The sequence below is a fragment of the Xyrauchen texanus genome, chromosome 46 (genome assembly GCF_025860055.1).
Source record: "Xyrauchen texanus isolate HMW12.3.18 chromosome 46, RBS_HiC_50CHRs, whole genome shotgun sequence".
Taxonomy (NCBI): Eukaryota; Metazoa; Chordata; class Actinopteri; order Cypriniformes; family Catostomidae; genus Xyrauchen; species Xyrauchen texanus.
The window spans coordinates 9,633,792-9,647,520 of record NC_068321.1 but is presented as its reverse complement, the minus strand read 5'-3'; the positions used below and the strand labels follow the sequence as shown (position 1 = coordinate 9,647,520).

General features: G+C 41.0%; 1 protein-coding gene across 1 annotated transcript in view; it reads left to right on the top strand.

The window, feature by feature from the left end:
• The first annotated feature begins 965 nt into the window (after positions 1-965).
• LOC127638021 (transmembrane protein 266-like) overlaps positions 966-13,729 on the top strand; it is a 92,233-nt gene continuing 79,469 nt past the window's right edge. Inside the window, exons 1-2 of the mRNA XM_052119370.1 lie at positions 966-1,057; positions 7,345-7,533. Coding sequence (XP_051975330.1) covers positions 966-1,057; positions 7,345-7,533 — 281 coding nt within the window. The remainder of the gene's footprint in view (positions 1,058-7,344; positions 7,534-13,729) is intronic.

The window sequence follows — 13,729 nt, the reverse complement described above, 5'->3', positions numbered from 1 at the left end:
TTAGCATTTGTCTATAAAACCTTAAACAATCAGGCACCCCATTATCTCTGTGATTTGGTTCGTCCGCATAACCCAACCAGATCACTCAGATCTGGGGATCGTGGACTTCTGTCTGTTCCTAGATCCAAGATGAAGCATAGATTTGTTCATGCTTTTTATATCACTGGCCCCAAACTGTTGAACAGCTTACCGGATTACCTCAGGACCACCTCCTCTCTATCTGTTTTTAAATCGTTGCTTAAAACTTTCTTTTTTCATTAGCTTTTAATTTACATTCAAATCATGGTTAGATTTGAAATTGCCCTAATGCCTATGTTTTATTTCTGTTATATTGTCTTGCCTGTGAGACCACTGTTCAGCAATTTTGGTCAACCATGTTTGTTTTTAATTGTGCTACATAAACATGTGATTTGATTTGATTTATTTCATTTTTTGTGGTGGAAATGGCATTGTAAACACTTTTGGAATAATATGGCAGACTCATTCGTCTTGCTAAGGCTAATATCATTTTATGTATCATAAATACAATTAGATAATATTTTTACATTTTTTATATAATTTAACAAAGTTATAGCTTGATTGGAAATGACGCACACAAAATATCCAATATAAAAAAGTGATATTTACCTTTTCTTTACTTTGTTTTTTGTTTTTCACACAACACTTCTCCTGATTCATCTCAAGCATACTTTTCACGGAAACTATTGTCTCTATATATATTACTGTATACGTCTCTAATATTTTATCAGTGGCATAAATTGTAGATTGTGAGGAAAATGACACCACAACCGAGAGACTTAATTTGTGTAGGACTTGATATCAATTATTTTAAAACACAAAATATGGCTTAATAAATGGCTTTTTCTAACTCTTTGTTAAGGTGATCATAGTTATAAAAAAATATGAATTCAAATTTTATCATGGACTTTTTAAGATAAAAATTCTGGCTCTGGGTCATAAAAGACATGATATGTCCATGTCCTCCACTTCTACTTGTCCTGCAGTGTGATGAACAGGATCTCCATGTAGTCATTCTGGTGCTAGCCAGCATTCATCAGTATCTGACAGAACTTTGACTTTGTATATGGTTATATGGAAATGTGATTTTAATGCCCTGAACAGTTTGTGCATGTCAGGACTGATTAGAGTCCTGTTAGCTATTGTTGGGAAGAGCTGCCAAGTGTGCAGATAGCATCATTGAGGGCAGCATGCCACATGCTGAGCTCGTCCTTTCCCAGGCCAGCTGGTGCAAAGGGTGTGAAAAGAGATTTAGAAAAAATACGACTGAAACACTGCTGTCATGGAACTTTGTGGTGTTGGTAAAGATATGGCAATGTACAGTATGATACAGTAATTGATTGTAAACACAAGTTTAAAAGAATATTTAATATTTTAATATTCAATATTTAAGCTCAGTTGACAGCATTTGTGGCATAATGTTGATTACCACAAAAAACATTTTTCAGGTTTCAGTGAGGCACTTTCAATGGAAGTGAATGGAGCCAATTTTTGGAGGGTTTAAGGGCAGAAGTGTGAAGCACTTACAATTATTCTTCTGTTAAAACTTGTGTATTATTTGAGCTGTAATGTTGTTTCTATCATTATTTTCAGGTTTGTTGACAGTGCATCATCAAGTCAAGTCAATTTTATTTGTAAAGTGCTGTGGCAGGGCGGAGGGCGGGGCCGGGTCGTGATCCTACGCAAACTATCATTTATATCGTCAAGCCGGTTCTCGCCTCCTCCTTTCCATTGAATACCTTTACAAGTGCCTTTCACAACACACATTGTTTCAAAGCAGCTTTACAGAAGATCAGCATTAACAGACGATAAAACTGTAATGTCTATAATGTTGATGAATCATCATTGTGTAATTAGATAAAATACGATTGTTAATCGTGTTTAAAAAAAAGTAATTACATAATAATTGTATTAGTAATCCCAGTGAGCAAGCTGAAAACTCCATAAGATGTTGATTAATGCAGAAAAATAACCTTGGGAGAAACCAGACTCACTGTGGGGGCCAGTTCCCCTCTGGCTAACATCATGAATTTAATGTAAATATTACTTATGTATTGTGCAAGTCATGGTTTAAAATTATTAACCTAAGTAAGTGTTAAGGGTCAGTGTTTAAACATCGATTTTGTTTGAACTGTAAGTTTAATGACCAATGTAGTTCACATAGATGCAATGTCCTTGTTAATTGGCTGATGAAGGCTTTTGTTGGCAATTGTTAGTCTTGTATTCCATTTCAAGATCGTAGTCCATCAATAGACTGAAGAGAGTTCATCCTCTGAAGTCCATCATAATAGACTGAAGTGATGTTTGACTGGCACCAGCTGCATTTAGTCATCATCATTCAGTGACACGTAGCAGTAGAGTCCAACACGAAGCAGGAATGGTGCTGGATCCAGCCGGTTCTGGTGACCTCACGATAGGAGTCCCGAGGTTGAGACAGGGAAACAAATAAAATAATATAAGCATAGATGCCATTCAATTTATTGCAGAGTTATAAATCATAATCAATGTTTCTGGTTTCTGGTTCCGGCAGACCCTACTAAAGCTGCCTAATTGTGGGTTGGAGGATAAATTAGGTGTATGCCTGGATAAATAGTCTTTAGTCTAGACTTAAACTGAGGGAGTGTGTCTGCATCTCGAACAGTGTTAGGGAGACTATTCCATAGTTTAGGAGTCAAATATGAGTAGGATCTACCTCCTTTTGTGGATTTTGATATTCTAGGAACTATTAACAGGCCAGAATTTCACAATCGTAATGAACGTGATGGAATATAGCGTGGAAGAAGGTCACTTAAGTACTGCAGAGCTAGACCATTCAAAGCTTTGTACATAGTTAACGGTTAAATTAATCTGAAATTTAACAGGTAGTTAATGTAACGATGATAAAATGGGGCTAATATGATCATATTCCTTGGTTCTCGTCAGCACTCTGGCTGTTGCATTGAACCAATTGAAGTTTATTTATTGATCTTGCTGGATATCCTCCCAGTAATGCATTACAATAATCTAGTCTTGAGGACATGAACGCATTAATTCGTTTTTCGGCATCAGCAACAGAGAGCATGTGCCTTAATTTAGCAATATTTCTTAGGTGGAAGAATGCTGTTCTACAAACATTGGTCATTTGATTTTCAAAGGACAGATTGGTATCAAATATAACACCTAAGTTCTTTGCTGTTGAAGATGATGTAACAGTACATCAATCGAGAGTCAAATTATTTTGTAGTGGCTTATTTTTAGAGTTTTTTGGTCCAATAATTAGTACCTCTGTTTTGTCAGAATTGAGTAGAAGGAACTTTCTGGCCATCCAATATTTTTTTCATTGATACACGCTGCTAATTTAGAGAATTGTGAAATCTCATCAGGTTTTGAAGAAATATAAAGTTGTGTATCGTCAGCATAGCAGTGGAAACTTATTCCACGATTCCTGATAATATCTGTCAGGGAAGCATATACATGGAGAAAAGCAGAAGCCCTAAAACTGATCCCTGTGGCACTCCATATTTTACTTTTGTTTGGTTTGACAATTCCTCATTTACATAGACAAAGTGGTAGTGGTCTGCTAAATAGGACCTAAACCATGCTAATACAAGTCCACAAATGCCAACATAATTCTCTAGCCTATTCATGAGAATGTTGTGATCTATCGTGTCGAATGCAGCATTAAGATCTAAAAGCACTAGAAGTGAAAGGCTGCCGCGATCAGATGATACGAGCAAGTCATTTGTAACTCTGATAAGTGCAGTCTCTGTACGGTGATGAGGCCTAAATCCTGACTGAAATTCTTCGTATATACTATTTCTCTGTAGAAATGAACATATTTGGGAGGATACTACCTTTTCTAGTATTTTCGATACAAATGTGAGATTTGAAATCGGTCTATAATTAGCCAGTTTTCCAGGATCAAGTTGTGGCTTCTTAATAAGCGGTTTGAAAACTGCCATTTTAAAGTTTCGTGGGACATTTCCTAAGCATAGCGAGGAGTTAATAATATTAAGAAGACATTCTGAAATTGAGGCAACAAAGTTGTACATTGGCTATAACTTTACACAGAAAAGGTTATTAAGTGATTTTATCACACTAAAATCATGTTAACATGCATATTGTTGAGGTTTTGTGGCTAAACATTTGAAACAGTGAGTATTTTAAAGTTTGTGGATTGGCCCCATACACTTCCAATGTAAGTGCCTCACTGGAAAACAGATTTTTGGAGGAGCAAGTCAAAAGTAATTTAATCAGTATTATGCCACAAATGCTGTTGGTTGAGCCTCACTTGTATTGAACCTGGAATATTCCTTTAAAGCATCATATCACACGAAAATATGACCTGACCTCATTTCACCCCAAAATCAAAAGGAAACGATTAAGAAATTATGAGATAGGGCTATTAAATGGATAGATCATGCAAAAATTAAAATTCTGACATAATTTTGCCCTCATTTTATACCAAACTAAATGTAAATGATGACAGACTTTTCACTTTTGGAGAACTAACCTTTTAAAATTATCTGTATTGTAACGCTGTTATTATCATTAGATTCTTAATGTAATACTGTTATATTTATTACGGGTAGTTAATAAATATAACTACCCATAATATTTGTTACAGTAGTTTACTTATAGTCTTATTGATTATAAATGTAGACTTGTTAAGCATAATGTATATTTTTACTGTGAACTTAGAATTAAAAGGTAGAAATATTAAGATGAAAATAAAAGTCCTTCACATAGCACCTAAATGGACAGTTTGAATGATTTTCAAAAGAATCACAAATTGAAATAATTTTTCTGTAAGACATCAAATACAAACTTCTCTTTTATGCACCAATCACTGCTGCTGTAAGCCCCAAAGATATACGTTATATCTGCTTTTAAATGAGGCAGTTTCTAAACAATTAGCCATTTTTTGTTGTCTGTGAGCTTGCTTAGCTGAATAATCTAATGTTATATTTTAGATGTCCAGAACAAAATATGTCATTCAGAAGGAAAAGCATGCATAACAAATCATCAGAAAAATAGGTTTTCGACTACTGATGATACAATGTTATACTGTATATCATCGCAAAGGGAAGGATCTCGTTAGAATACGTTAGAGAACCACCTACATTTCAGATCTGTATATTGTGATGGAATGTGATATAAAATAAATTTTTCTAGTGCTTTTGCCACCTAGCGGAATAAAATGGGACTAGAGTGAATGAGAGGTAGAGTAAAGAGAACCATCGTTGCATGTTTATAAAGTTAGGACAATAATACTAAAATATATATATTCTCTGAAAATGTTGACAACTTTTTTGCAATTATTTCACATTATGTTTGAATGGTGAGCTTTTAAATGTGAGTGTGCAAAACTGCGGGCGGCGCCCAAAAATACACCAGAGGATAAGGGGTTTTAAATCAGCATATATTAAAGACAGTACAACAAATATTAACAATGTGTATAAATACTTTACATGTTAAATATTATACAATTTTAGTTATTATGAATGCATTACGGTATTGAGAATGAGAATATTTCCCACTACAGTAATGAGAATTGGGAAAAATGTGCTTAATTGTCTTAAAAATAACATCTTAATGCAAAAAAATCTTAATGGTCCTAAAAAAATAGGCTTTGTTTTTTTCAAGCAAAATATATTTTCTTTTTGATTTTGTGGTAAAATATGACAGGTATGATTTTGACAGGTTAATTCACACACTAATTCATCATTCATTTCTTTTTTACACATTGTTTGTTCAATACACATCACACATTGATAAAAGAACAGCAGAATATTCATGAAGAGGGTTTTCTGTAGGAATGTATAAGGCCAAATTGGAATGAGCTATGCCTGGCTACACGGCTATGACTGCATTAACATTTCAGAGACTGGGATAAGCCAAGGTCCCACACAAACACTTCCCAGCATAGTAGCACTGCCTTACAATAACAAACAGTCTCTCTTGGTCTCTCTCTCTCCATCTCTCCATCTCCAATGTTCTGTTTTCTTTTTTCTCCACTCTTACAAGCTTTTTTTCTACCTCTTTCTTTTCTTTGAGGCGGCATCATTTATTTCCCCTCATGCCTGGGCCAGGAGCCAAAACTCACGTTCCAGCCCCTCTCTGTTCCATCCTTTCTTTTGCCCTTGACTGAGCCATCTTAATGATTGTGAGTATTGATTTCAGTTATGAGCGTATATAATGATTGTAATTATCACATCGCCACTTATTTCGGAAATATGGGCGCTTAGCTCGCTGGCTGGCTGCACAGATGGCTAGATTCCACGTTCTTTTTTTAGGTTATCTAGTAAAGTTCATCCAAAAATAAAAATACTGTCATTATTTACTCACCCTCATGTCGTTCAACAATGCCAACCAGTGGAACAATTTTCATAGTAAGCGTGGTTATTGAGCTCCAAAAAGGACTGTAAAGAAACACCATAAAAGGATGTTAATGTTTTGATGGAGGGGATATTACGACTGTTCTGTTCACTTATTCTGCTCCTCACACAAAGCTATCATATGACTTCAGTCCACACAAGTGGACTATTTAAATGCTGCTTTTATGGTACTTCTTGTCATTTTTGGAGCTTGACTGCCCCTGGTCACCATTCACTTTCTTTGTCTGCAAAAGAGCTGCATTAGCATTCTGTTTGACAGAAGAACAACACAAGGGTAAATAATTACACAATTAACATTTATAGGAAAACTATTCCTTAAAGTCACCACCCCAACGTAGTGTGCAATATCAAGGCCTATTCCAGAGCACATCAGGGTGAAGTGTGAGCTTTGCAGAAGTGTCCATTAATTGCGCTAAGATTGAAAACAGTAATCCCAGACTGCGAATGTGAGGTGAATCAGCACACTGCAGCCAATAAATCAAAGGCAAACCCAGGCAGAACAGGTCATGACATCCAACTGTGGGGCTTTGTTGTTTTGCCACAATATTGTGCTTTGAAATGCTCTCAATACCTCATTATTGTGAGACGCTACACGTGATGGTCCAACCATGATGGATATTCTGCTTTTAGGAACCAATCTAGGCCATAAAACCAGACATGTTGAACACTGACCACAACTTAATCTTCTCAACCTAAGCCACAGATAGTCTCACCCACTGACCGCTTGATTGCACACAAAACTGGAAAGCAATTGTTGATGTACAAGCTAAATACCCTTCTGCTTTGATGTTTTATTTAGTCTATGGTTCTGCATAGAATGTTTTGGTGGTAACGCAGGTTTGATAATCATTTCTAAACAATATTGTGGTTCTACCTTAATGGAAGATAAATAATGTAACATTAATTGGCAATGCAACAGACAGAGTAGTGTTCACCCATGTGTCCGCAGGCCCTCTCAGCAGGTCGCAGCACCGGATCTGGAGGTGATCTCACAGCAGGTGGATGATGAGGGCCAGTGCATGGCTCCAGTGCAGCTGGTCAGCTTCGCCTACAGGGACCTTCCTCTGGCTGCGCTGGATCTCTCGCTTGCCGGATCACAGCTACTTTCCAATCTGGATGAAGAGGACAACCAAGAGGGGTAAGAAGGGAGCACCATCCTGCTTAAACTGCTGCTATTGCTATTCGAATTGTGCACATATGCACTTTTACCTAGCTATCTAAATGGGAACTTGCCATTAACTTCATTTGTTTCAGTTGAAGTCAACATGAAATCAAAATTGACCCTATTTACACTCTTGATTCATGTTCCTGGTCTTATTGTGCATGATTCTTTTGTGTATGTTATTCCTAAAATTAAATTTTTCATAAGTGTTCGGACTTACAGTACTGTGAAAAATGATGCATAGTGAGCGATGTCTTCAAAATAGTTTTCATTGATCAATTAATGTCATACAAAGTCCAGTAAACATAAACAAAGTTAAATCAATATTTGGTGTGGCCACCTTTGCATTAAAAACAGCACCAATTCACATAGGTACACCTGGACACAGTTTTTCTTGGTTGTTGGCTGATAGGATGTTTCAAGCTTCTTGGAGAATTCATCACAGTTATTCTATCTATTTAGGCTGTCTCAATTGCTTCTGTCTCTTTATGTAATCTTAGAGTGACACGATGTTCAGTGGGGGGCTTTGCGAGGGCCATGAAATCTGTTGCAGGGCTCCCTGTTCTTCTATTTTAATCTTTTCTATTTGCAAAAGTAATCTATGGGAGTCTAAAATATATTTTTCCTTTTAGCACACTAAAGCTGAAATTATACATAACTATCTTGAAATAAATTATTTTGGGAAACATCTTACATGCCTAAGACTTTTGCACAGTACTGTACTTTGCCTTCGAAACAATGTCTGGTTGACATCACCCAGTCCTCCAACCACCTGTCAGGTAAAGACCACGTCTAGCTAGCTGTGCTATTCTGGTAATGAACACCCACATTTTACGATCCAATCAGATCCAATAGATAAAATAATGTCTCGCCCTACATTCCTTTTAATGTTAAAATAAAAAATAGATTTTTGTTTTTGAAGACATTTATATTTTGTTATTAATGCTATCTGTCAATTTCATCATCACGATTAATCGAAGAATTTGAAAGTGCTTCAATTTTAATCCAAATATACTCTAGTCTACAGATCCAAGATGACGGTGCGGTAGCACGCAGCAGCCACTCCGGATCCAAAATGGTGCTATTTTTGTCACTTAGCCCGACTTTTATGGCACATGGACATCGGAGCAACAAGTGTTCGTGTCTACCATCGCCAGACACTGTTAAAATATAACATTCATGCAACAACCAAGCTTCATGATGATCTGCAGGAGTTGCTATGCGAACTCGGCGTCGCCTGATGCCTCTTACCACGGCTGATGTGAGGAAAACTCTACGTAGAGTCAACCCACGGAAGGCTGAAAGACCAGACAACATTCCTGGCAGAGTGCTCAGCATTCCTGGGAGACCTCAGTCCGTCCGGATCGGGAACAGCATCTCTACCACCACCACACTGAGCACTGTGGCCCCCCAGGGCTGTATGCTCAGTCCACTGCTGTTCACTCTGCTGACTCACGACTGTGCAGCAATGCACAGCTCGAACCACATCATTAAGTTTGCCGATGACACGACCGTGGTGGGTCTCATCAGCAAGAACGACGAGTCAGCATACAGAGAGGAGGTGCAGCAGCTAACGGACTGGTGTAGAGCCAACAAGCTGTCTCTGAAAGTGGACAAAACGAAAGAGATGGTTGTTGACTTTAGGAGTGAACATCGACGGCTTCTCAGTGGAGATCGTCAAGAGCACCAAATTCCTTGGTGTTCACCTGGCAGAGAACCGCACCTGGTCCCTCAACACCAGCTCTATTACCAAGAAAGCCCAGCAGCATCTCTACTTTCTTCGAAGGCTGAGGAAAGCACATCTCCCACCCCCATCCTCACTACATTCTATAGAGGGACTATTGAGAGCATCCTGAACAGCTGGATCACTGCCTGGTTTGGGACTTGCACCGTTTCGTACCGCAAAGCCCTGCAGAGTATAGTGATGACAGCTGAGAAGATCATCGGGGTCTCTCTTCCCTCCATCAAAGACATTTACAAAAAACACTGCATCCGCAAAGCAACCAGCATTGTGGATGACCCCACACACCCCTCACACAAACTCTTCAACCTCCTGCCATCTGGCAAATGGTACTGAAGCATTCGGGCCCTCACGGCCAGACTGTGTAACAGTTTCTTCCCCCAAGCCATCAGAATCCTCACTACTCAGAGACTGGACTGACACACACACACACACACACACACACACACACACACACACACGTGTCCGGAGTTGCACTTTAATAATTGTCACTTATACCTGGCTGCTACCTCAATAACTATCTAACACTATCTCATAGTATGTTATGTTTACATTTGGCATTTTTAGAAACTGTCATCTTTTTGCACTACTGTGTACTGGTCGGCACTGCACTGTCTCTCACTGTGCCCATTGTCCTGTTAATTTTTAGTAATTTATTGCTTTTTGCACACATTTAAATGTGCACTTTATATAGGTATGTTAGTCTGTGTAGTCTCATGTGGTTCTGTGTTTGTCCTATGTTTTTTTATGTAGCACCATGGTCCTGGAGGAACGTTGTCTCGTTTCACTGTGTACTGTACTAACTGTATATGGTTGAACAACAATAAAAACCACTTGACTTGACTTGACTTGACTTGACTCCTGATCTCTCAGAATTCACTTATTTTCTTCTTAGGAAACAAAACAAAACAAAACTAAATGTAACAATATAATGCTTTTCCCAATCAAAGCCTTCCTCAGTGTAAAGATAGAAATGTCCTAAAATATCACCAATTCAAGTTTCATTAAACGTTTCGCTAAATCTAAGTGGAATAATTTCTCCCCATAGGTTGCATATTCATTGCAATGGGCATTAAATCTGTTAAACTCTCAACTTCCACAGTATTAATCAGCCGGCAGACTGCGGCTAATGGCTTTGCAATGGCAATCACATGACCGCATTTACAATTCGCACCAGACGTCAACAGCAGCGTCAAGCACCGCTTTGAAATCCACATGAAAAGTACTCGCAAACAATGTCTCGTTCTGCATTTTTCGTAATAGGTAAAACATCACGTGCTCCTGTGATAATTACATTTTGCATTACAGAGGCTGCAAAATCACATCTGGGCTTGTTTTGTTTAACAAATATCATTAATTATGATCAGTGACTTTTTATTATTATTATTAAATCTAATTTTATTTAATGTAATTTATTAATTATTTGTACCTTTGAAGATGTCCATAGACATGACCAAAGTGGGAATTTGTCAGATATAAACACACTTATATAATGTATGTACAGTATAAGATTACCTTTTATTAATCTTTTAGAAAATGTTTGAGGAATTAAAATGCATTTTAAGCATTTTTAATTTAATTATTTTCATGACTTTAATACTTGGTCTGTTTGTTTGTTTGTTTGTTTGTTTGTTTGTTTGTTTGTTTGTTTGTTTAAAATACCTAATTTAAATTTAAATGTGTAAACATGATCCGAATTTATTAGTTTTAGTTTGAAACTAAACACTTCCATTAGACAAAATCAGAAACAGTTTCTAAGTTTGCATGCTGTAATATTTTACACACTGTTTTTATTGGTGCTCTTGTCACAGTGCCACTTTCAGTAATTATCAGATAAACGATTCTGGCAAAACATAAGCCAAGCAAAGATAGAAATATTCACGATACTGACTTTTAACTGGAATTTCAGGAATTTTTTTCATGTTTGGCAGGGGCGAGGTAAAAATAGGCCCCAACATGTCATATAAACAATACTAGTAGTGTCTAGAATAGCAAAGATCATAATCTTCATTTTATCTGACATAAAGTACTTTAAAGGAATTTGTTTATAATATGTTTTTATGCTGAAGTGATTCATAATGCATAACTTGATTGTCAACTGTAACCCGCACACACACACACAAGATGAGACAGTCACAATGTATATCAAAACTGTGTTTATTTGCAGGCAAACAAAAGTACAGCACGGAAAATCCAGAGGGAGAATGGTCAGGGTAGCATAGGGTCAAAAGCCGGGGAATCAAAGAGAGTAAAGGGGGCAAATCCGGGAGAATAGTCGAGGGGAGCGAGGGTCAAAGCCGGGGTAAACAGGATCGAGAGGCGGGTAAACTTACAAAGGGAGTAGTCAGGGATACTAGGGGAACGAGGAGCTGGCAAGCTAAGGGGGTAATCAAGAGGAGTTCAAGAGGGAATCAAAACTAGACGAGACTAGCGAGGGCAAAGACACGGGAAACTAAATACAATAACCAACAACCGTGAGACAAAAGGGTAGTGATATATATAGGGGTGAGTGCAGGTGTAAACCATGACAGGTGATGAGACGAGTGCAGGTGAAACTAATGTGCAGGAGTGCAGATGACACGAGTGCAGGTGGTCATAATGTTCTGGGGGATTGGAAACGCGTGAGGGACTCGAGGAAGGGAGATTGCCTACGAGCATGTGAGCGAGTAGGAGCAAAGTGGGCGTGAGGGCTCAAGCGAGCAAAAAGAGCGTGAAAAGCTTGAGGGGGCGGAGCGAGGGAGTGAGGTCGAGGGAGTGTGTGTGTGCGACGAAGCGGGGATGGGGCAGAGGAGCGGGGTTCGTGACAGTACTCCCCCCTCTGAATAGGCTCCTGACGGCCGCGGGAGGTGGTGCAGGATGATCCTAACAAACAAAACCCTGAACAGACAACCCACAAAACACACAAACAAAATTGAGGGCAGTTCAAGGGGCACAGAGGGAAATGAGACAGTCCATGGGGTCAATGGGCAGTTTCAAGGCAAGGTCAGGGGGAACATAGCGGATCTAGGGGGCAGTCATAGGGCAAAGGCTGGGTCAGGGGGTCTGGAAGGCGACTGGAGGACAGGGACTGGTTCCCGGGGTCTGGAAGGTGACCACCGGACAGGAACAGGGTCAGGAGGCCAGGGAAGAGGCCACAGGACAGGGAGAGTGTCAGGGGGCCACCGGACAGGGTCAGGGGGCCAGGGAAGAGCCGTGAAAGGCGGTGCCGTCAGAGGCGGCACTGTAGGCGGCTCTGGAGGTGGGGTTCTGGAAGGCTCTGGAGGTGGAGCCGAAGGAGGCTTTAGGGGCGATGACCTGGCAGGCTCTGTAGTCTCGGGGGGTAGAGCCGTAGGAGGCCCGAGAGGCGGAGCCATAGAAAGCTCTGGAGTCTTTGGGAGCAGAGCCATGAGGGGCTCATGAGGTGGAGCCGTGGGAGGCTCGGGAGGCGGAGCCGTAGGAGGCTCGGGAGGCAGAGCCGTAGGAGGCTCGGGAGGCGGAGACCTAGGAAGCTCTGGAGTCTCTGGGAGTAGAGCCGTGAGAGGCTCGGGGAAAAAGGTCGTGGAAGACTCGAGAGGCTCGAGGGGGGAAGCCATGAAAGACTCGAGAGACGAAGCCCTGAGAGGCTTGAGGGGAGGAGGAGCCCTGAGAGACTCGAGAGGGGAAGCCCTGAGAGGCTTGAGAGGGGGAGGAGCCCTGAGAGACTCGAGAGGCGAAGCCGTGAGAGGCTTGAGGGGTGGAGCCATGAAAGACACGAGGGACGGAGCCCTGAGAGGCTCAAGGGGAGGAGGAGCCCTGAGAGACTCGAGAGGCGAAGCCGTGAGAGGCTTGAGGGGTGGAGCCATGAAAGACTCGAGGGACGGAGCCCTGAGAGGCTCGAGGGGAGGAGGAGCCCTGAAAGACTCGAGAGGGGAAGCCCTGAGAGGCTTGAGGGGGGGAGGAGCCCTGAGAGACTCAAGAGGTGAAGCCGTGAGAGGCTTGAGGGGTGGAGCCCTGAAAGACTCGAGAGGAGAAGCCCTGAGAGGCTTGGGAGGGGGAGCCCTGAAAGACTCGAGAGGAGAAGCCCTGAGAGGCTCGAGAGGAGGAGCCCTGGGAGGCTTGGGAGGAGGAGCCTTGGGAGCCTTGGGAGGCTCGTGTGGCGGAGCCCTGGGAGGCTCGAGGGGTAGAGCTCTGGGAGGCTCGAGAGACTTGAAAGGCAGAACCCTGGGGGGCTTGGGAGGTAGAGCTCTGGGAGGCTCGAGAGGAGGAGCCTTAGGAGGCTCGAGAGGAAGAGCCCTGGGAGGCTTGAGAGGAAGAGCCCTGGGAGGCTTAGGAGGAGGAGCCTTGGGAGGCTCGTGAGGCGGAGGCCGCGAGGGCTCTGAGGGGCAAGCAGAGGCTGGCAGAGCCGTGGAAGACTCTGGGGGTGAAGCAGAACCCGGCAGAGCCGTGGAAGACTCTGGGGGTGGAGCAGAACCC